The sequence below is a fragment of the Peromyscus maniculatus genome, chromosome 1, assembly GCF_049852395.1.
Source record: "Peromyscus maniculatus bairdii isolate BWxNUB_F1_BW_parent chromosome 1, HU_Pman_BW_mat_3.1, whole genome shotgun sequence".
NCBI classification, from domain to species: domain Eukaryota; kingdom Metazoa; phylum Chordata; class Mammalia; order Rodentia; family Cricetidae; genus Peromyscus; species Peromyscus maniculatus.
Genome location: NC_134852.1, coordinates 60,360,723 through 60,385,196, shown reverse-complemented (window position 1 = coordinate 60,385,196; position 24,474 = coordinate 60,360,723). Strand labels below are relative to the sequence as shown.

The 24,474-nt window shown below is 47.6% G+C and overlaps 1 protein-coding gene across 15 annotated transcripts in view; it reads left to right on the top strand.

Annotated features, from left to right (window-relative positions):
• Positions 1 to 24,474, top strand: part of Nav2 (neuron navigator 2) — a 654,337-nt gene that overhangs the window by 463,141 nt on the left and 166,722 nt on the right. For all 15 annotated transcript variants that reach the window (XM_076543382.1, XM_076543375.1, XM_076543351.1 and 12 more), the window contains one exon: positions 514 to 680. In XM_076543382.1, the coding sequence (XP_076399497.1) occupies positions 514 to 680 (167 nt within the window). The remainder of the gene's footprint in view (positions 1 to 513; positions 681 to 24,474) is intronic.

The following is a 24,474-nucleotide window of genomic DNA, read 5'->3' as shown; positions in this document are numbered from 1 at the left end:
AAGCACTGGCAGCCAGGCCTCAGGTTTGCACTGCAGATGCATTGGGTTGGAGTGTTAGCGTTTGCTTTCTTCCCGTTATAAACTGAATCCTTGCCTCAATGCCCATACCTCTGGATTATGGCAAACACTATTCCCAACATAGCGCACATGGGTTAAGCTGTTACGTTCCATGCCGGATAGAGTCGAGGATGTTGTGGGTCACTCATATTGAAAAATAAGAACACCTATCTCAGAGGATAAAGAAGATGAGTTTTCTATTTTTCATCAGCAAACTTATTCTTAGTGGATCTTCCTTCAAATTTCCTCTTTACTCAGAGGAATTGTGTTCCCATTTTGCCATTGGACTTCTCTGGTGTCTTATGTTTGCTATATCCCACCTTTGACTAGCAATCTCCACGGGCCCAGTGTCTGAGTTTGGTGTTGTTCTTTATCTCCTGCATGGTTGCTGTTCTTCCTGGGACACTATTGTACGCCTAAGACTGACTGCATGACTCTCTGGCCTTTGCATTTTAGACTTCCAGGTCCTACCACAAGGGTGGCCGCTGCAGGCAGCGAGGCCAAAACACGGGGAGGGTCAGCCACTGCCAACAACCGACGCAGCCAGAGCTTTAACAACTATGACAAATCCAAACCTGTCACCTCTCCACCCCCACCGCCACCAGCAAATAACCATGAAAAAGGTGAGTCTTTTTCTCTTGAGTTCCTCACTTGTTTTTCTTTCTAGTAGACCCATCTGACTCCTTCGGGTGAGTTTGAGTGGAGCCAAAGGCAAGCTTGCAAAGAAGATGAAGAGCTGTGGTTTAAACATACATGTTTAGCAAGAAGGTTGTTATCAGTGGCATTAATACGGTAGGGAAACTATTGTTATATTCACAGCCAGCCAGAGTAAGTTATTTGTTTGGCTATGGCCCTAAGACACTTGGCTACAGATAAGAAACAAGATACCATCTGCAATTTGAGATCAAATTTTCATAGAGTATATGATGTGCAGTAGAAGGGCTTTGGAGAAATGCAAGTGTCTTGAGGCATGCTTTGGGAGCCATCAGAAATGATGAGAAGAGCATTAGGAATGTGAGCATTTTCACCTTTGGAAAAAGAGTCAGGAATGTGGGTCGGCTAAAGTGAAGCATTTGGCTTACACATGAGAAGCAGTCAGCCTTGCTTCTGGTGTTGTGATGATGTAATGGTATGTGACCATCTATGCTACTGAGCGTTCAGGATGGAGAAAAACCAGGTGAGTGGCCCCGTGGAAGACCTCCACAGCAGGTAGTAAAACACACCTTGGCTCGTATAAGCCTACAAGACATTTGAGAAACTGAAGCAGATTAGATGAGTCTTCAGTGGAAGACAAGCCCTGCCTACCTGTCCACCAAGCGGAGAGGGTAGACCACGAAGTCAGGGCCCTCAGAAGCATTTCCCATGATAGCGTGGAAATGTCTAGAGCTTACCCTGGACCATGGCACTCCATCCTCCTGAGACACAAGCATGCTGCCCCTGGGTCCCTGAAGCAGCTTGGGAGCCCAGGCAGCTCTCATGTTGTGCGGGAACTCAGTCCCGCCCTTTCTACTCCCCATACCAGGAACACTTGGGTCAGGGAGCCCCATTACCTTTGAGAATTTACTAATGGCTACGGTTTCCCCCCTTCAGAATAGGGGAGATATTTTTATTTTTATGGGGCTGACAGATTTCTTAACTATTGCTAAAGTCTTAACCCAGGATGTATGGAGCAGTCACATCTATGCGATCCTGCCCCTGGTTTCTGCCTCACACAAAATCAAGGGCTCTTGTTTAGCCTGTGTGGTTTTTCGCTCTGTCTGTCTCACTTTGGTGGTACTGGGGATCCAACCCAGAGCCTTGTCATGCTAGGCAGAGGCTGTGTCACTGAGCTGCATGCCCCCAGTTTTCCTGTTCTTTACTTCACCATGCCAGCGTGGTAAAATGGTGCTCGGAGGGGCTGGGGAGACGGATCGCCAGTTGAGAGCGCACACTGCTTTTGCAGAGGAAACAAGTTCAATTCCCAGCATCCAACAGTGTTGGGCAGCACACAACCACCTGTAATTCCGGCTCCAGGGGATCTCGTGTTCTCTTATGGCCTCTGGGCTCTTGTACTCACATGCACATCCCCACTTGCAGACAGACATACACATAAATCAAACAATATAAAAATTAAAAAATCCATAAAATTGTGCTTGGAATACAAAAATCACATCTGTTTGCAAAATGGTATAAGAGCACATATTTTTAAAGTTCTCTTTTATATTTCTTAACAAGCACCAATATAAAGCAAACTGTACATACCCTTCCAGAACTTTCACAGTATGGCCATATAAATGCAACACACACACACACACACACACACACACACACACACACACACACACACAAACACAAACACAAACACACACATGTTTTGGGTTTTACCTCAATAAGAAAAGGCTATTTTCTTTTCAGTTCCTCCTGTGTCACAGTTCATTTATTCCCCTTTTTGAAGGATGTAACTAACATGTACAAAAAAAGGTTGGCTACTTGCCACAGTCACAGAGGCAGGGAGGAGCAAAGTCACTGGGAGGCATAAATTTTGAAATAAGACAAATTGTTTTAAGGTGCTGAGCTAATAAAGCCATTGGTAAATCTGGCCTTCTTCATTGCCATTATCGTGACTATCAGTAGCCTGGCATAGTAAAAACTCCTTTGGGTTTCTCCTTGACCTGTGAGGTCCTTCATCACCGAAGCACCGTGAAGGCTCGGCTGCCTTTGCCTTTGGGCCTTGTGGACGTGAGGACCATTGCGCTTCCCTCTAGGTCTCCTCTGGTTTTTGTCAGCTGCATCACCCCCTTGCCCTCTCCTCCTTGTCAAGAGATGGAGTTAGACGATCTTTAGCATTTTGTCATGTCTGAGTTTGCACTGGGTCCATTGATCAAGACTGTAAGCATGTCGTTTTGTGGTCGGTGACAGCTTTGAGTCAGTGATTAGAAGAAGACAGAACTGTAGAATAACCCCCCATGTTCTACTGTGCACCTGGATTCTGACATGACCTCGCAAGCCGAGTGGGTGGAATGACCCCGGTAATCAGAAGATGGTAGCACCTCTTTCATTTGCTTGTGACCATGAATGGAGACTAGGATGGGACTGGTATCAGGCTGGTTGTAGGAACTAAGGGGCTAAAATGCTGCTTTCCAGAGGTACATAGGGAGGAGTAGTGCCCATGTGTGTCGTAACAGAGAGGTGCCTGGAGTCATGAGGGCAAAGATGACGTAACCAAGTCCACCCTGGGGCGAGTCAAAAGTGGTACTTCATTGCCTTCCCTTAGTGCTGGGATGGGAGCATTGGGAAGGAGTGAGTTGCTCTGAAAAACTTTTCCTAGTATTGGTTGGGGTAAGAACAGATCTTCTAGATTCACTTTTACATTAAACTCGAATTCTGTAGTGGACTTGTCTGAAGTTGCCACAGTGATGGGTAGGCCTCGTTGGTCATTCTGAAACTGTGACCCTTGCATCTGGAAGCAGCTGCAGGATTACTGTGATCTTTGGGCTGCCATCCATCATTGGGGGGTGTCTTAGAAGACCAGCATCAGGTATGGACCAGGGGTCCGCTGTTGCATTTGTTGCCTGGGAATGGAACTCTATGTGCCTAGGCTAGCCTGTCAGGCTGGATTAAGCTACCACACACAAAGTCCTCATGGAGCCCTGGAAGAGGAAAAGGCCTAGCCAGTTAAGAAGCCACACTCATGCCTGAGGCCAGACTAGAGAAAAGGTTTTGGCCTTCAGCTAAAGACAAAGCCAAGTACTTTGAAGACCTATGACTAAATTGGAGTTCCTGGCCTGGCCACTTCCCAGAAGTGTGACTCAGAATATGCTGCTTCTAGGTAGCCATCACCAGGGCATCTACTCCAGCTCACCTTTAAAGACCATCTCAAGCCACACTGCTGCCACTGTGCTCAGAAGGCTGCAGACAGCCACTGCAGGTGCTGGCAAGCTCCCCTGGGTGCTTCTCCGCAGGGGTGGGCTCTGCAGCAGCATGCGCCACATTCCCAGTCATCCAGGTGCAAGCCCTGCCTGGGACTCCAAGAGGACAAGCTCACAAGTCACTGTGTCAAAGCCACTGGAGCTGCATCTCTTGAAATAGCTCAGTATGAGTTACTTCTGAGGCTCCTGCAGTACGAACCCCAATTAGCAGCCACAGTTCTCAGAGAAGCCCAAAGTGGTGACGTCCTCAAGAGGAACCCATACTTTAGTTATGGTTCTTCCTGGTCCAAATGTGGTTGTATAGTCAGAGGTCATTTCCACCATGAACAGTATCACTTAGCAACACAGCAAGTCTCGCACTTCTCAGAGAGTCAGCTTGCTGGTCAGTGAGGTGGCACCAGCGGACCCTTGTCCTCAGGGAGTCTCACACACACAGTGTTCTTGCTTGGATGTTTTTGTTTTTTCCCTAGCCCAATCCAAAATCTGTGCCCCAGTCAACTCTCTATTCATTGTAGATATTTCAGGGAAGGGTCCACCTGCCATCTTCGCAGAGCTGGAGTTGGTCAACATCGTGAGTGTCACTTTCCTGGCACCAGAGACCCAGAGCACTCCCTGTTAATAGTACCCTTTGTCATGTCTGAGTTGCACTGGGTCCATCGATCAAGACTGTCTCTAAACATGTAGCCATCCAGTGGTGGCTTTGGTGCTAACAGGAGATTTCTTCATTATGACTTGACTTCACACCATAGCTTCCTTTGGTTCCAAATTATGGACAGGGTCTAACTGAGTAGATGAAAAGTCCCCATATATATTTTTGGAGGCTCACCACTCCCAAACAGTGTCCACACTGATGTAGTCCATGCAAAGTGTCCACATGAGCCCAGTGAGTACACATGGGTGGCTGTCACAGTGACCGTGTCCATGATCTAGGGTAGCCTTGGTAAATTCAAAACTCTAGATTACTGTTACTCTTTTATGATGTGTGTGTGTGTGTGTGTGTCTGTGTGTGTGTGTGTGTGTGTGTACAAGCGCGTGCACACAGGTGCATACATGTGCACACATCATAGCATGCATCTGGAGGTCAGAGGACAACCTCAAGTGTGGGTCCTTCCCCCTCCCTCCTTGTTTGAGATAGGAGCTCTCGTTCCTCACTAGCTAGCCTACAAGCTTCCAGTGAGTCTTCGGTCTCTACCTTTCTTCTCACTGTGGAATTGCTGGCATTGTAGACACGTGCTACTGCATCTGGCTTTACCTGGGCTTGGGTCGCCTAAGCTCAGGTCCTCGGGCTCGCACGATGAACACTTTTACCCACTGAGGCACCTCCTCAGCCCAACTGTTATTTTATTCATTCATTCATTCATTCTTCATTCATTCATTTTGGTTTAGGAGCCCCAGAACAGTGTGTAAATACCAGAGTGAGGGAGAAAAAGTAAATAAGGAGACCGAACGCAGAGATAACGTCAGTGATCGGCAGCTGTGGCCTGTGGCACACATGTAGCCACACACAGTGGCCACAGTGCGGCCTTGGTCACTACTCAGATTTGTCGCTTTTCAATGGCTCTTTTGTTAAATATAGTAGAGAGCCTGAGTTTTAAGAATACGGAATCTTTTCCCGTAGGACCAAATTATTCCGCATGCATTTTCAGTGTGATTTACTCCCATGAATCATCCTTGGAAACAGAGGTTGCTCACCACTAATTTGTCTTATACTTTTTGTGTGTGACGGTTAATCTGAGTTTTTGGTTACTAAATTTTTAAAAACAGGTGGGGACTGGAGAGATGGTTCAGTGGTTAAGAGCACTACTGCTCTTTTAGAGGATCCAAGTTCGGTTCCCAGCACCCACATCAGGCAGTTCACAACTGCCTGTAACTCCAGCTCCAGGGGATCCAGCACATTCTGGACTTCGCACGAACCCATACTCACATATGCACAGGCCCACACAGACACCCATATACACTTAATCAAAATAATAAAATAAAAACTGTTTAAAAGAAAGAAATGGGCTTCCTTGTGACATTCTTCATATATATTCATAAGTGCGTTAATTCTTTAAAAAATTATTTTTATTTTGTGTATACATTTTCTGCTTGCTTATATGCTCATACACTACCTGTATGCAATACCCAGGGAGGCCAGGAGAGTGAGGTGTATCCCCTAGGACTGGAATTACAGATGGCTGTAAGCCACTGAGTGGACACGGGGTATAGAACTCGGGTCCTCTGGAAGAGCAGCTGGTTCTCTTAACCGCTGAGCTACTGCCCCAGCCCCATGTACTAATTTTATTCAGCCCTCCCACTGCGGTTCCCTGTACCATGTTTCCACCTTTTGGTCCCCTCCCCCACTTTACCCATCACACTACATCCCATTACCCTCTCTTCTTCCCCTCCCTCCCCTTCCTAGTCTCCTGTCTTACATACACACATACACACACATACACACACACACACACACACACACGCACACACACACACACACACACCTAGATTCTGTGGGAGTCAAGAGAGCCTGTTTCTCAAGGTGTGATCACAGATTATCAATCTATCAGCCTTCAAGATGACTATACAAGCACGGAGCCTGGACTTTATAAACTTTGCCCTTCTGATATAGGTTTCCAAGTTTGTATTTGACGTTCCTATAATCCCCGAGACTATGAAGGTGGAGGACCCCTATTCTTAGTTATACATCACAAGAAGTGCCAGTTTCGAATTGCCCTCTAGCCCTTAGCATGTATTTGATGACTTATTGTTATAGGGGAGGAGCTAGGTAGTGAGACTTCTGTCTCCCACACCAACTCAAGCCTGGCATGCAGCAGGAGCTCAAAAATGGAGACCCATAAACATTTCATATCCATTTGTCATAACTATATTTAAATATATTATCAGAGCCAGCACTTTAGATAGCTAGATTTACTGATTGCCAAGATCTTCAAAGCTTGCTTTGGTTTTGTGGTTTTTATCTTGCAAGTCTTCAGGTTGTTGTTATATTTTATTTTTAAATGTTTTCATTGTTCTAGTTGATCTCATAGAAAATAAGGGGGTGAGTTTTGATCCCTTTCTTGCCCTGGGATCTACAAAGGGGTGTAGGTATGTTAGCAGAAGGCAGACAGGGCCAGGAGGTGCTCTGAGGGTGTCTGCTTGCCCACGTCAGTTCTCTGTGCTCTTCTTGGCTCTTGAAGAGCTTGGAGTCTCTTTCTGCCCACGAGAGCGGACACAGAGGACAACTATGACAGCCTCACATCCCAGTTTTTGTCTTTAATGTCTAGGATTAAACAAAAGCCGAACATCAAGGGGAATGAAACCGTGTCTGGTGTGTTCTCTCTGGCTGTCTTTGAGGGCCATTTTCCCTATCTTCTGCATAATTCAGGAAAACCTTCATGAATGCCTGTGCTGGACCCAACCCTTTCCCACAGAGACAGGAAGGCTATATAGCCAGGTTTGCCTTTCTGGCAATATAGAATATACTTCGACACCAGCATGCAAGCTTATGATCTTGCTGGATACCCTCACTCTAAAAGACAATGAACCTGGCTTTGGGAAGCAGGAGGAATGAGTCTGGAGAAATGAAGAGAGACCGAGTCATATAAGAAGACAAAGTACCTATTTGGTTAGTCTGTGTTGGGGATGCAAGATGAGTGCCTGCTGTGTGTCCCAGCCGCAGTGATAAATCCAGTGCTTCCCCTCCCATTTGACAGGCAGAGAGCTTCACAAGTACATAAATCCAACGTAATTTAAAGCTTCATCAGAAGGGGAGTGCATTTAGGCCTCTGGGTGCTCTCTTAGTCAGGTTTACCGCAGTTTGATCTGCAACGCTCGGTTTATTCCATTTATTTAAATGTTCCTTAACATTTTTCTCCTAAGTTATGTATTTGACAGTATTCATCTAAAGAATACATTTAAAGATAAATTCATTTTGGAGTAAGTGAAACGAACCTTTCCATGGGCACGCAAGGCCTGTCTTCACAATGCAAGGTGCAAGAGCGAGGAGGGGCCACTGAGCTGTGACCCTCCAGGTCTGCCATAGCTGGCACTTCATGATGAGCTTCTCATGAAGGCATTTGAACCCTTCTCTGCTGAAGATGGACATCCTGGGCATGAAGCCAACCTATCAGACAAGATGCCACTTCCCAGCTGCAGTTCGACCCACCACTGTGCTGCTTTAGACCGTGAATGCGTAGCTGGTATGGGAGGGATCCCCAGCCTTTCTAGATGCTGTAGATGAGGGATCACCCGAGGGAGACCTGTCTGTGAAAGCTGTGCCTGTGTGAGTGCTGTGCTGTAGAAAGGTCTGCACTGAGGACACATACCCGGGGTCGCAGAGCTCCTGGTGGATTCTTCAGCAGTGGCTCTGCCTGCTTTTGTAGTTGGGAGAGCCTTTGAGCTTGTGGGTGATAACGTAGGCTCCAGCATCAGAGCAGCGCCCCCCCCCCCCCAATTCTCCTAAGATGAAGCAGGTCCCTCTGTGTTCTGAGCCCCATTACCTTTGCTTTGATGGGAGAATCATAGCATTTACCTAGAATGAAAACTGCATGGCAAGGTCCTCAGCCTGTAGTAACTCAGCTTGGGCAGAGGGAAAAAACAAAAACAAACCCCACAAACCGTCTTGACTACTGGGTAGCCCAAGACACTGAGCCTCTGCTGCCCTCTGCTGCCCGAGTCTTGTAATGACAGCTCATCTCTACCTAGTGTTCTTTTTACTTTAGCTTTAAAAAAAAAATCATTTTACTGTCTTACATGTGTAAGTATTTTTCTGTATGTATGCCTGTGTACCACTTCTATTCCTTGGTGCTTGCAGAGACCAGAAGAGGGTATCAGATCCCCTGGAACTGAATTACAGGGGGGTTGTGAGCTGCCTTGTGGGTGCCAAGAGTCAAGCCTGGGTCCTCTGGAAGGGCAGTCAATGAATGTTCTTAACCACTAAGCTAAGGCACCCTATTAGAAGATAAAGATTTGTGCGTGGTCTGCATGTTCCCATTCAGGCGTGGCTTCCAACCTTTCTCTCCTCCACTTGAGAGAGTGACTGTGGACCTAAGAATGTCTAAGTTCTTAGTCTAAGTGTTCAATAAAGTCCTAGTGGCCTGGAGGAGTGGCAAGGAACTGACAGAGGGCCTGAGCTAGTCCCCCCTCCCCCTCCTCTGTGAGGCTGTCACTGCCCTTAGTGAGCAGCCAGCTGCTGAGCTTAGCCCCTCCCCTTGAGGCTGTCACTCACTCGCCTTAGGTGGGCAGGCAGCTGCTGGATTCAAGGATCCGGTTTAACCCTAAAGAAAGGGATCTTTGCAGGCACTAGTGGATTTTTTTCTCTAAGAAAGTTATGCCAGACTTATTTGTTTTTAGTGGGTGACTAATTCCAAACAAGGCAAAGCAGTGCTTGGTGAACACAGGCGTTCACCCCACCCTTCATGTCCTGGGATGTATACAAAGTCATCTGTCCAAGGTCTCCTCTGTATTAAGCATCGGCCTAGTCCCTGATATTCAATAGTGAAGAAAGGGACTCCAGGCCCTGCCCTCATGGGACTCTTGGTCTTGTGGAAGAGACAGATAAAAAAAAAAGTCATAGTAAGATAATTACTCCTGCAAAAACTTAGGTGCCACAAACAAATGAGTGTTTCTGCACTGGGTGCCCTCATCAGGGTGAGACCCACAGAGTTTTCAGGGTCCCGTCACTGTGTTTACTCATTTTCTCACACAGTGGTTAGGAGTTAAGGATGTTTTAGGACATGGACTAATTGAAAAATCAAATGAACAATACCCAGTCCCCTGCTGAATTGAAGATCTGTGCCATAGGCTAGCATATTCTCCTCTCTAAACATAGGAAATAAAACTAAAAAGTTACAGTGATAGCTGGTAATGCATCTCAGTGATATTGTGCTCCCCTAGCATCCATAAGACCCTGATTTTGTCCTTAGTGCGCGCGCGCGCGCACACACACACACACACACACACACACACACACACACACACACACAGTAAAAGAAAAAAGTTACAGGGAAACAAATTTTGGCTCCATATTAAAAAATAAATAAAGAACTTTGATATCTGTCTTCTCCCAGTTGGATGAATCTTTGGTGGGAGTTCTTTGCTGTCCCACCCCCATCCCCCACCCCCACCCCAGTGTTCAGGCAGGCTAGATCAGGCCTGTTCTAGATGCTGTATATTAGGTTTCAGCAGACAGCAGACAGCCTTGATGATGTTGGTAAACCTATGACTTGGTTTTCAAAGGTAAAGGGTGGAGTCTGTGATTGATGTAGATTCTGGAAATGCTTCTGTTTGAATAATGTCACAGGTATATATAGCCCATAGTTTATAACCTTCCCTTAAGCCCCGTCTCCTGCAAAGATATCCATGTACCCCCCAAACACACTGTATCCTCAGTGGTGCTACTTACACTCTAGAACTTGTTTCTGGTCCCTAAGAAATAAAAGACAGAAGGAAAAGTGCAAGTTTTGTCCTGGTGACATTTGTACTGACTTTGCAGCTCTAATTGTGTGCTTGGGGTGATTTCTCTCATACGTTCAGATAAGCTGTGAACTGGTTAAGTTCCTGCTCTACAGCCATCCTTGTGGCCTCAGAGAGGATTGTTGCCCCAGAGAAGAAATCGTGACTGCTTGGTGAGAGGATCCATGTGGTGACTTGAACCTTTAACGTGGGGATTTATTTTTCTGCCCTTTTCTAATTCTAGATAGCCTGGGTTCAGTACTCAAACACCTGTTTCACATACTTCCTGTAGGGGGCATCGTTCATCAAGCAAAACCCAGCTTGCAGAGAGTGGGTCATGTCAGGCCTTATAGGGGAGAAACCAGTCTCTGCTTTGAAGATTTCTGAGCACTGAAGATGTCGTTATTCTGTCTTGTCAATCATGTGTTAGGCAGGCTGGCATCAGACAGTTTCTCTTAGGAGCCAGGATGACTCTGTATCATGTTAAGTCCATCTGATTGAGCATCAAAAGCAGAAATGGGCGGCTGGGGTGGAGGTGACTTGTCCACACAAGACATGTACACCAGGACAAAGATTCTCGCCCGTGTCACACCGTGCCAGGCCTTAGATCCCTTAGTCAAATCCAAGACATTTCATCTCAATCCCTCCAAGAGAAGTGTGTTTCCGTCCTATAAGCCATCTTCACGGCCTAGGTAATAGGCAGTTACAGAGGAACCTGTGGGTACCAGGTTTCCTCTGGCTGCTCAGCCTTGAGTTTGGTGAAATACATGTCACTTCCCCTATCATCCCAGCCCTGAAAAGTAATATTTTCAGATAACAGCTATGAGCTATTTTCTACAAGCTTGCAGGATGACCAGATATTTCTACTGAGGTGTCCCAGGCTTGTGAATGTGTCTGGTGTCATGGGGAATGGCCATGGTGGTCCTTCTTCTTCCAGCAACTTCTCAGCTTTTTTTTATGGTGTTTAGGTGAGTTCTGGGATAAAAGGTTGAAGTGTGTAAGGCCCATTGAGACCTAACCTCTGAAAGGGGCATCATGTCTTGGGTTCTTGTGCAGGCCTTCCCACATTTATGAGGGTGGGAAATAGCTTCGGAGTCATACCAGGGAGGGCGTGTGACACAGAATGAGGCTGGAGGCTCTTCCTAGTCCATCTAACACAACAAATAAGTCTGGCACAGTAAGAAGGCATTGCACTCGTCAAGATGGCAATGCGAATATTCTCAGCTCCTAATGTGGGATGTCCTACAGCTCTGGGGGTCGGGGACATGCAGAACCGAGGAACTGAAACATCCTCAGTTACCCTCGGCCATAGGTTTCTGAGTGACAGAGGCAAGCAAACTAGTGAGATGAGACAGTGGCCTGTGCTGGAAGTGGCGTTCTGCAGTTAGGTGTGGCTCTGCTCAAGCCTGTTCTTCAGCGGTGGCCCTTCATCTCAGTGTTCCCCACGTCCCTGCTTCCTCTTGCACACCACCTGGCAGGTATTAGCAGAATGTACAGCTTGGGTTCAGGACCCCTGGGGATTGGTCCCCACTTTGCTCATGAAGGTCACATGACTTTGGTTCATTAAACACCCCGTCTGAACTTCAAGTACCTTTGCCTTGCAGCGGTCGTGAGAAGAGAACCAGCCCTGTGCAATGGAATATTTGCTCAGTCAATGAAATCAAATGTACACAAGTCAAACAGGATCCAAACCACAGAGCAACCAAAGCTAAGCTGGAGAGCCCAGGCCTTTACTCCTGTATTCTGGCCTCTGGCCCAAAATCTGAAGCCCTCCGGGACTCTGCCTCAGCAATTCCAAGTAAACCAGAGTAAAGGATATTTCTAAAACCAGGGAACCTAGGGGCTAGAGAGATGGCTTGGCAGTTCAGGAACCATTCTGTTCTTCCAAGAGACCAAAGTTCAAATCCCAGCACCTACATCAGGTGGCTCCTAACTCTGTCTCCCGGGGGCTGGTGCCTCTGGCCTCCACAGGAACCTGTATCCCCATACACATACCTATACACTAACATAGACGTTTTTAAAAAAGTCTTTAAAACTAAACCAGGGACCTAGAGCCAGAAATGACCTGTCCCTAGAGGACATTCCTGGCAAAAGTATTCATTTGGTAAATATCGGGGTGGTAAGCTTTTGCTTGTGGAATCTTAGAAATGCAATGTATTGATTGGTGAAATCGCCCGGTGACTGCTTGCTTTGGAAGGGGAGTTTGAGATGAAAGAATTGATTGAGAAGAGCAAGGAAGGGAGGCCCTCAGGCTTGGTTCTCTGTCTCTCTTTCTCTCCCTGTCTGTCAAACAGCTAATGTAGAATACAGAAGACGAACCTTTCTATGGAGTTTTGAGGAAGAGGGACTTCACTGAGAGAGGTGACAGTTGGTGATTGTTCTGTAGTGCTTTAGAACAAAGGGGTCTTTGATTAGCAGATCTTTCTCCGAGTGTAATTTTATTTTCTGACTTTTCTCATCGCCCCCAAATGTGGATCCTCTGGTTATCTTAACCTATCCAGATCCACAATTTGAAAAGTCCTCCTGTGTTGTTCCTGGGAGCTGGTGACCTAAGTGTTTTGGGGTAGACTAAAGACAGCAGAGATAAACGGATTAAGCTATACGTGGGAAGGGATGGGCACAGCCCGAGCCCTGGTCTCTGGCCTTGCTTGGGGTGTTGGTCAGCAGGAGTTGGCTCTGTCTTGGCAATAGAAACGGCCACCGCTCGCTGCACACTGATCAGAACTGTTCGGTCTCATTAGGGAGCCCCTCAGATCACCTTCTGGCATGAAACTTTCCACAAATCATCAAACAGCCAAGGTGGAGGCCGATGCCTTGAAGTCTCTCCAGCCGCTTTGGCACACTTAGCCTGTTGGAAGGGCTTAGCGGAGCAGAGAGATTTTGAGGCCTGCAGCGGGGCTTGGGGGGGGGGGCGCTCCAGACACTGGCAGCAGCCCCGGGACTCACAGCTCACCCCTTGCTCCTTGTCTTGAACCCTTCCTCACGTGCATTCTCCATCTGCGTGGGTGACTCCCTGGTACCAGGAGGAGCAGCGTTTTCAGACAGTGTCTGTAAGCTGTAAAGGCTTCTGTGTCCTCTCCTCAGCCCTGCCAAGCAGAACTTTTGGCAGGGGTGCGCACAGTCTGACATGGTTATCACCCTCTGTACCTGAAACAGGGTAAGTGTGTACAGGAAGCTGGATTTGTGTGGGGTGTGCGCATGCTCTATCTCCCTCTGCCTTATGCTCTTGAGATAGCTTTTCACTGAACCTAGAGCTGGGCTGGCAGCCAGCAAATCCCGTGGTCCCTTATGTGTCTGTCTCCCCTGTCCCAGTGTTAGGATGGCAGATGCTGGTGCAGCCATGCTTAACTTTTTCATGCATTCTAGGGATCTGAACTCAGGTCCTCAAGCTTGCAGAGCAAGTGCTCTACCCACTGAGCCAACTCTCCAACCCTGAGAAGCTAGTTTTTTTTTTAATTTTTAAAATTACATTTGTTTAATTCTGTGCAGGTGGAGGGTGTGTGCATGCTACAGCACTTATGTGGAGGTCAGAGGTCAGCTTGCAGGAGTCAGTTCCCTCTGTCCGTCATACAGGTCTCAGGGGTCAAATTCAAGTCATCAGACTTTTTCCATCCTCTTGACCCAGAATATAATAAATTCTTTTTTTGGCGCGGGGGGGGGGGGGTGTGTTCTGGTTTTTCAAGACAGAGTTTCTCTGTGTAGTTTTGGTGCCTGTCCTGGATCTCTCTCTGTAGACCAGGCTGGCCTTGAACTCACAGAGATCCCAGAGATCCGCCTGGCTCTGCCTCCCAAGTGCTGGGATTAAAGGTGTGTGCCACCACCACCGCCCAGCCAGAATATAAATTCTTAACACAGACATTTTAATTCTCTTCAGTGACCAAATGGGGCTGGTGGCTCCAGTACTGACCAGCTAATAGTCTGGTAAGCAGTTGCAGTTAGAAAGTGTGTCTGAAGTCTGTCATTAAAAATTACTTTTGGGGGGGCTAGGTGTAGTGTTGTATGCTTTTAATCCAAGCACATAGGAGACAGAGACAGGCAGATCTCTGTGAGTTTGAGGTAAATCAGGTCTACAGAGTGAGTTCCAAGTCAGCTAGGACTGTGACACAGAGAAACCCCTGTTTCAGGAGAAAAAAAAAATTCTTTTGCCAGGTGGTGATGCACACCTTTAATCCCAGCACACAGGAGCAGAAGCAGACAGATATCTGTGAGTTCCAGCATAGCCAGAGCTGTTACACAGAGAAACCCCATTTAAAAAAAAACAAAATTAATTCATTAATTAATTAATATAAAAAACTTTGGGAGGACTAGAGATTTGGCTCAGTGATTAAGGGTACTTGTTGCTCTTATAGAAAACCCAAGTTTGGTTTCCAGCATCCACATGGTAGCTGGCAACCATCCTAACTCCAGTTCCAGGGGATCCAATGCCCTCTTCTGCCCTCCATGGGCAATGGGCACGCACATGGTGTACATATATACATGTAGGCAAAACATTCATACATGTAAATAAGGCTTTTTATTCCATCAAATGCCACAGTTGTGACTTGGCATTCTAGCTGAGCAGCTGTTTGATTAACATCTGGGTCCAACCGACAGCCCATGATAGCTAATGGATGAGGCCAACCAAAATCATAAATGTATGTCAAACACTATGGGAGGGGCTTAAAGCTTATCTGTGCAGTTCAAGAGTGTTTTGTTGATAACTTCATGCTCAGTGTCAAAGCCCCAGCATCCTGCATCCATCTAGTGCTGAGTGATGTTCAGTAACTGTGTGTTTAATGCAGGCATGAATGAATAAATGCAAAAACGAGAATTTACAGGTGGTTTTTTAGTCACGTGTTTTATGAAATGTCCAAAAGGGGTAAATCTCTGGAGACAGGAAGTGACCTTGCTGAGGCTGGGTCAGGGATGGGAGTGATTTCAAGTGGCTGTGGTGTTTCCTTGTGCTTTGATGAGGATGCTTGAAAATGAGATTATGGTGCTGTGCACAGTTCTGTGTTCACTGAAAACTTTGAACATGCCCTTTAGATGTGTGTGTTTTATGTTACGGTGGTGAGTTCCACCTCAGAGTGTGGTTTACAAACAGCTTCTTGTTCTTTCTGTGGCGAAGCAGGCCTTCTGACCCCAGTTCTCCTTCCCTGTGGGGGCTGGTGTTCAAGCGCCTCCCCTGCACCAGGCCTCGGTTTCTCCACGATGAAGAGGGTTGCTTGGTCTTCAAGGATGGCAAAGACTTTTTGATCTTCCTTCCCTGTATCTGTTGAACTTTAATCCCGTTCTGAAGGAATGGCGTCCTGAGTGTACTATACCAGAAACATAGATGGACACCTTTGTCTCTTCCCACAGTGTTAGAGTTTATTAAACAACAGTTGGTATCGTTTAATGGTTTACAGAACAGCCATTTGTCATATAATCCTATCTGCCTTGCTGACCGGGCTGAGGTGAATGCCGATTCTTTTATTCCAGTCTTAGTGACTAATAACTCTTACGGTACACAGTGAATGTCTGTATAACCATATGCATATATGTGGTTTTCTGACTAAATACACATTAAAGATGCTGCAGCAGAGGTCAGGGGGTTACAGAGGTGGGCTGGGAAAGAGTCTGCATTGATGAGAGAGACAGTGAACAGATCCGTGCCAGGAGGAAGCTGCTGATGACCTGCTAGAGCCAGGTTTAGGAACGAAGCTGCAGGTTTCAGAAGTGCTGGGCAAAAGCAGAACTGGGTGCAGGAAACACAGGTCAAGTTCAAGTCCAGACCAGCAAGCATGTAGAGTGGGGTCTAGTTGGTTCCATCAACAGCTGTCCAGCAAAAACTCTAGGGATAGTCGGGGAGTCCTCTGCTGGTTGGTTCATGGTGTACAGAATGTTAAGTATTCATTGTTTTATGGGGTTATACCCTTTCCTCGGTCTGGCTTGCCCAGTAAGTTTGGGGGCCTGGATATAAGATTTTGATATGGCCATGTTCCTTTATAGTCTCAATTCACCTCAATAATATTAGAGGGTAGCTCTTTTCCTATTCCTAGGAATCAGTCTGTCAGTCTGTGCGGGATGGATGGTGCCCAACAAATGGCTCAGGTCCCGGATGCCCCCAGGAGCTGCAGTCATCCTTACCCCTCAAAATGGAGCCAAGAGATACTCGTAAAATGGCGTCTCCTGGGACAGTGCACAGCCTGAGAAACCATTGTTTTATACAAAATGGGGTAGCTTAGAGAAGAGCCTGAGCTCATCAGGGGGTTTCCAGAGTAGGAGTCAGAGGCAGTGCCACTCGAAGGAACACCCCCAGAAGTAAGTGGGACCTCTGAGCGGGTAGCTGACATTCCCTCAGCATCCACAGCACCCGGGCGTCCAGGGCTGGCCCAGGCATGAGCGAGGGCCGAGGCGCTCATCTTTGGCCTTCCACCCAGACAGACCCAGAGCCTCGCTCTCTGCCGTTAGTGGAGCTGATGCATAGAGCCCACTTTCTCTGTCCTCGGGCAGCAGAGTTTCTGGGGTCACCGCGAGGTGCCTGGCTGTTGAACAGCACATGGCTTTCTGTGGTTTGCGGTCGAGGGTCCTGTGGGTTTTCTCTTGGAAAGCACGTTTCTTTAGGAATAGCTTTGAGCTGGTCTTTTTCTTCTCTCGCTTCTTTTTTTGAAGACAAAAAGAATGCGAAGCAGTGACTGCAAGGAAGTCATTCCCCCACACCTCTTCCTCCTGCCCCGCCTCTTATATTTCCATTCTCCCTTTCACCATCCTCTTCCTCCTCCTCCTCCTCTTCTCTCCCCTCCCCTGCTTTCCCTTTCCCCTCTCTCCCTCCTCTTCCCCTCCCCCACCCTCCACTCCCCCACCCTCTCTTCATTCTCTTCCTCACCCCCCTCCCCTCTCCCTGCCCCCCCACTGTCATAGGCCTACCCATGTACCAGCCGTACATGTCTCCTGCATACCCTGAGCTCCTGCTTTCCAGGTGGGGGGCTGGCCCCCGAGGGCTGCTGTCACAGTCACAGTGTCTGCCCTCCTTACGGAGTCACTCCCGGGAACACCGGAACTTTAAAATCTGTGCTGCTCATTACGAAAACGCTTCATGACTGAAACAGAGAAACTTTTTAAATGCAGTGTGTCAGAGTGCCCGACTCTTCCTCTTCAGTAGGCATGGTCACTTCTGAGCTGTATGTATGTCCCTTTACCCTGGTGCAGACATGCTTTAAATGAGTGTATCCCAGTGACTGCCATCATGAAAATGCCCCTTTAGTTTAACTGAAGATTCTGTGCGTGCGCACGCGCGCACACGCACACACACACACACACACACACACACACACCCTTGGGAGCATGTTCTTGTGGACACATGTCTTCCACCCTTGAATATAAAAAGCCATGAGCGTGGGAGGGACACTAGCTGGGAGGAAGATCAGTAGGAGGAGACAACAGAAGGTGTGGAGGGTGAATGTTATCAAAATGCATTATACAGAGTCTGGGGAGGTGGCTCAGTGGGGAGGAGCCCTTGCTGAATAAATAAGCACGAGGACTTGAGTTCAAATCCTCAACACCTATGTTAAAAAAAAAAAAAAAAAAAAAGCTGGCATGGCCACACATAGTCTAGCAACTAACTCCCGTGTTATGGGAGGTAGAGACAGCATTGCTGGGACTTGCTGGTGTGGCACAATGGGACACCCTGTTTTAAGAGAATAAGACAGAGAGAGGTAACAGCATGACACCAGATGTCATGCCCTGGCCTATATTTATGCATTTCCTAGTACTCCACATGGATGTATATATCCCTCACATACTCTAGATAGATAGATAGATAGATAGATAGATAGATAGATAGATAGATAGATAGATAGATAGGTAGATGTATAAAGATATATATATATATAAATAAAGAAATGTCACAATGGAACTAATTAGGACATATAATTAACATATGCTAATAAAAGCATGCAAATAATTTTCCAATGTCCTAGGAGTCCTAGGACAGCTCCTAGTCCCTTCTGTGCCCAGCCAGACACCCTGCGAGGGCTCACACTTCATACAGTTTGCTCACCCGGCACATTCCACCACAGATTTACCTTCCATGAGCGGGAAACTTACTGGCAACCCGGAGAAAAACTAGATTCAGCAGACCTTTGGTGCAGTTTCACTAAAGGCAAGGGCAGGCCGTGTAATCCGAGTTGTCCAAGGGAGCCCGTGCATGCCTGGCTGCTGTTTGAAGCCTCTCCTAAGCGATCCTGCCAGGTTTATTTGGTTTAGCTCCCACTCTGGGAAGCAGGCTTCTTTCTGTGCGTGGGGTTGTCAGGAGAGCAGCCCCTCCAGGACTCGGGCTGGACAGCTGCAGAATAGCTGGCATTTTTCTTTCCCCACCTCTGTATTGACAGCAGGTTTGAATCACCGGGCCCTGTTTTATGTAACATATCCAGGCCAGGAATCGCTTGAAAAACATTTAGGATGCCTAATTGGATCTTGTTTTCAATGAAAGCGGGGCATTGCCTGGTACATTGTGTATTTTTGTGTTTGGGGCTTTATTAAGAACATAGAAAGGCCTCAAATTTTCTGCCTTTCCTGTTTCCTGCTGATTAAAGTGGTTGAGTGTGTGTGTGTGTGTGTGTGTGTGTGTGTGTGTGTGTGTGTGTGTGTATGGGGGAGTGTCCTTCCCCAGTCAAGAATATCCCAGCAGCCCACCACTTCCAACCACATCCTGGCACTTTTTCTTATAAAAGCCTGTTGCTGAATAAGCAGGGCTGTATTTCATTTACAAAAGCAGACAATGGGCCCGATTTGGATTATCGACTTCTATCCTAGAGGAGTGGGCTACATCTACATGAGGCTAGTACTAATGACAAATGGCACTGATCTGTGAAGAGCAGAGGATGGGGGTGGATTAGAGCAGCGAAGGCAGGCGCTGTGAGAGAGAGAAGACAGCTACGCCCGGAGTGGGAGTCCCGGATGCGGAAGCCGAGACACCTAGATGTCTGACAGGACCTGCCTGCCCTCTACAGAACTGACAGAGCAATCTGGAAGGATACTGCCGGCTGCTTCTTCCTCTTGCCACTGTGGAGGTTGCCTCTATTCCAACCCACCACCCTGAACACAGAAGCTGACCTCCTAGGGTTCTGCGAGGCAGCGTCGGCTCACCGAGAACACCTTGTCTTCCTAACAGCTCATGGGTTACATTACACATCTTATGTCTTTTCTTCTCCCCTTCTGCCGGGTAGTAGTTATTCCCCAGGGTCTCAGCAGCTGACCCACATGACTTGGCAAGGAATTCTCTAGGAGAGGTGACTCCCCTAACCTAATCTCTTTACTGTCTTTCCAGAAATGGCTCCTGCAGTCTTCTCATCCCACGTCCCCCTCACCCCACAGCTTTGTCCCGTAGATCCGTTAATTTTTACGAACGGTAGTGAGGCTGAGGTATGTCACCCCCACACTGGACAAAGCTGGGCTTGCATGCCCCTACCCCCACATGTCCTGCTCTGTGATAGCTAGCACTCAATCAACCTCCCTGCTCCCAATTTTACTTGTGTAAAAATGGGCTCCACAGTGCCCTCTGCAGGAGGAGAAGGGCATGGCCATGCTGGACTGCCCCTGTGTGGGGCTGATGCCAGGCATCTTTTCCACCTTCATTTCCTCTTTTAATTCCCGGGTGTGGAGGATAAAAGGGCTGGTGGGTCTCTGTCACTCATTTACATCTTTAGTAAAACAAACAAGAAAACAAAACAAAACAAAACAAAAGCCAACTCTAGGCAAGGAGAGTTCAGCCATTTCCCTGGAACTGGAGGACTGAAAAATAGAATTGGCCTGAGTCAGGGGTCGGTTGGGTATTATTTGGAACCATCCATTCCTTCCTGGCCACCGAGGCACATTTAGGGAGGCATGAAAGAGCCAAGTCTACATGCTTTTTTTTCCCCAGTAGGGACTGGGAGTTCACATTGTAGGGTTTTTTCATTGTGGAAATAAATTCAGTCCGTGCAACTGAATGAAAGGCGTGTGCTTGTGCTGGGTGCTTGGGGAAGAACATTCCACTTGAGTAATATGTCCCATTTTTCATTATATTTGGATGGAACAGAGAGACCCCTGGAATCCCTGTTTGTGATTAGTGTCATGAATACATTTGGCTGACCAGATTTTTACCCTGATTAAGTACAGAATCTGTATATTTTGTTCTCATGTGTTTGATTTTAATCACTAGACGTGGGAGCCTGGACACTATTTTCTTGTCCTGCTTTACAAAGAGAAGAGCCCCAGAACTTCCACGAAGGAGACAGAGTTATTGTTAATCACTTAAACAACTTTTTCGTCCTCACACATTCCCAGACTGCGGGCCCTCTGTCTCGATGACACCTGGGTTAGTCAGCAGTCTGCCACTGAGTCAGGATGCCTGAGGTGAGCAAAAAGAAGGGAAAGCAATTTGAGATGCTGGTGAAGAGGTCTCAGTCCCTTGTCACTATTGTCTTTGGACCTGAGAGAGGCAGAGCAGGAAGGTGGAGAGGGCACAGCAGTGTCTCTAGGATCCAGCAGACAGAGATAGGGGGCATGTGTGGGCAAGATATAGCCCCCCCCCCCCCCCCCCCCCCCCCCCCCCCCCCGCCCAGGGCCCCACTCCACTCCCTCTGACTGGGTTCCAGCTCCTCAGTCTCCATGTCTGTCACTTTGCTGAGAGCTGGAGCCTGCTGAAGTTTTAAAATGTAGGATTCATTGTTCTAGCCTTAGCACCTGGAACAAAAGAAGACTGAGAAAGAAAGGACAGGCATAGGATGGGATAGGATGGAGGCAAGGAGCGAACGACATGTCTGTGGTTGTCTTAGGATCTAAGGGAAACAGCCAAATGACTTGGTTGCTGTACATCTAGAAGTTATCACTAGGGTTGGCAAAGACCCTCTAGAAGCTTAGTCGTGTGTAAGTCTGAAAAGCTACAACCTGGTCCGAGAGTGGACCTACAGGTTTCCACACTGTAGCTAGAGGCTCTATGTATCTTCGTTCACCCTCATTCTTGGGGAGAGGCCTTGTGAGTCTCACCAGAACAGACCGGATGTTGCCAGGAGTGACTGAGTCATCACATTAGACAGTGAGCTGTGTACTCACTGAGCTGCCTCCAGCAAGCCTGGTAAGGGGCCCAAAGCACATGGGAACAAAGAGAAGCTTACCAGGCATCTTCAGTCATCCCTGGATACACAGTGGTGTGGAAGATCGGAAAGAGCTTCTAGGATGCCTCCTGGTCCTGCTCAGCTTATGACCGACAGGAATGGCACCAAACCATGGTGTAGCACCTCCACTCTGCTAAGGTTAAGAAAACTTGATGTTAGTGGAGGGTGAAGGCCTGTAGGAGTGCGAGCATGCGCAGAAGTGTTGGCATTCTGCAGCACTGTTTTGTTCCCTGTGGGCAAGGAAGAGAGCCGGGCTCACTGTTCCTGCTGAGGGCAGTCTGCTAAGAAGAGCACTGACTTCAGTGTTCAAAGTCATGCTCAGCCTCATACCAGCTAGGAGTTAGGACAAGGAGCCAACATCTGAGCTGCAACCAGCTCATTTCATAAGGTGCTTGTAGGAGGAAATGATGAGTTGTTGTTATGTTTTTATCGTATTATTTCAGTGGGCATGTGCATGTGTGTGGAGGCCAGGGGTTGGAGGTCAGAGGTCAATTTCCGGTTTTGTTCCTCAAGTAGTTCCCCCTGTGTGTTTTTAGATAGGGTCTCTCCCTGGCCTGGAACTAACCAGTTCATCTAGGCTGGTTGGCCAGAGAGCCCTCAAGAGTTCCTGTGTTCACCTTCCCAGGGCTGGGCTTGCAGGTGCATACGCCATGCCTGGCTCTTTTTAATGTGGGTTCTGGGTGTGAAATTCAGGTTCTTCCTGTCTGTAGATCAAGGGCTGTACTGACTGAGCTCTCTTCCCAGTCCAGAACTCACGATTTTAGGTGGATTTGTGAAGTGACATGATTGAAATACTTAGCCCAGTAGTGGACACTCAGTAGTCATCTGGGTTTATTTCTTAAGAAGAGAGGGAGCCTCTCCAGGTGAAGTTACTCATTACTAATTACTACGCTAGTAAGCTGGACTTGAACCCACCTGCAAAGTGTGGCAAGGCCCGAGCAGCACGGAGTAGAATAAGATGGTCCTCGGCTTTCTTTGCACCTTGTCATGATTATCTGATTTGTAAAAGATACATCAGCCTCACAGAGAGTCACTAAGTGAGTGCTCCACTTCAGACACCCATTCCGCCTCCAGCTTGTCACAGCCAGGCCCACTGCGTGAAACAGAGCAGACACCTGGAGGAGCCGCTTCCTGATTCAGTGAGTCAAGCTGCTGAGCGATCTCTGGGGGTGTTTTCTACCACTGCGGATTTTTTTTCCCCAAAAAAAGAATTCCGTTTTTCCATTAAGAAGACAACTGTCAGGCGAAAGGCTCAGAAGTCTGGTAGTTCTGTGTGGATCAGTGACATCCATGAAGCCCTGAAATTATTTGATCTATCCGACACCAAGTGTCTGCATACTTGGCAGAATGAGGATAAATGACCCCCTTTTTTCTCTGGCTCCTGCACATTTGGCCTAATGTGATCACAGATAGTGAATAATGGTCCAATTCAGCGCCTGCTTTCTGCATGGTACCCCCCTGAGGAATACAATAAGCTAGTTCTTTGGTTGCCTTCTGAGTTTGATGGACAGAAAAAAAAAAAATAACAGCAGTGAGATTACATCTTGCCAGCGTCCTAAATTCTGAAGAACAAAAACCATACTTAAATTATTACTCAACCGTTTGACATTCCCATTTTTAAAATGAGCCTCCTGGAGGGGGAAATCGCTTTCCTGAGGGAAGGCCTGAAAGGTTAGCAGATGATGCTCGAGTTTCTGGAACCTGTGTCTTGTACCAGAAGAAGGGCCCAAGCTTTGATTTAAAAACAACAACAACAACAAGAATTTACTGTGTTTATATGTATGTGTGGGCATGTGCAGGTCAGAGGACTGCTTGAAAAAACTGGCTCTCTCCATCTACCTTGTGGGCTCCAGGGATCAAGCATAGGTCATCAGGCTTGGTTGCGAGTGTCCTTTTTTACCTATGGAGCCGCCTCGCCAGCCCAAACCCAGGCTTGTGTCTTACCTCAAGTTGAGGTGGGTAGGAAATATAGCTGAAGTGTGTGGACTTGGCAAAGTTGCCAAGCTCTGATCTGTTAGACCTGAGGTCCTTGACTCAGTCCCTGAGCCTCAGTGTCCCCTGGAAGAATGAGGCAATTGTTATCTGCCACAGTAGCTTCATGATGCAAATGGAAAAGCCAACAGAAGGAAAGCATCTGTTATGCATGGCTATCCAATGTTATCAATACTGACTACATGTTAATATTGATTTTACGTATGTGTGCATCTATGTATGTATGTGCTGTGGAATCCTTTTGTCAAATAAACACATGTGGCGAAAGAACTACATGGAGACATGGGGCAAAAATACTAAATTAGGTTGGCTGCTCTCCTTGTCTATGGCTGCTGCAGGTAGACCCAGCTTTGCTGCCCTTGGCTGTTCCTAGGTGTGACTGCATACCTCATCCTGTAACAGGCCCTCCATTCTCTGTCCTGCTGTCCTGTGGGCCTGCTCTGTGGGTATTTCTTCACCTTTTGTTGTTGTTCGGTCTGGTGTCATCAGGCAGAAACCTGGTATGGGCGGGCAACCTTGTGATAGAGTTCCCCTCTCTTGGCTTTCTCCTGGGTCTCCTCCCCGTCAGTTCAGCCTCTCCTCCTTCACAGAGGATTAGGGGGTGTCTTCATCCCACTTCTGGTCCTTAGAAAGCTGCAGTTGCTCAGCACAGACTTGGACTGCTGGACGTCAGTGTGTGCTGAGCCACTCAGGGGCCGCTTACAGATGCAGCTTCGTGGGACCGTCGCCAGGTGCTCGGGTCTGTCACAGAGCAGATGCCAGGATCTCCTGTTCAGCAGGGTTTACTGAGTGTAAGATGCTGGAGAGGTCATTAATTCTCCCAGGCTCAGATCCTCTTCGGGGAGAGAGAGCAACCTGACCTTCTCTAAGAGGACTTTCTAAGAACTCTAAGATTTTGCTTTCGTTTGCTCCAGTGTGTTCTGCACTGTGTAGCGGGCAGGAGCCTCAGCCTCCCTGTTCTGAATGCT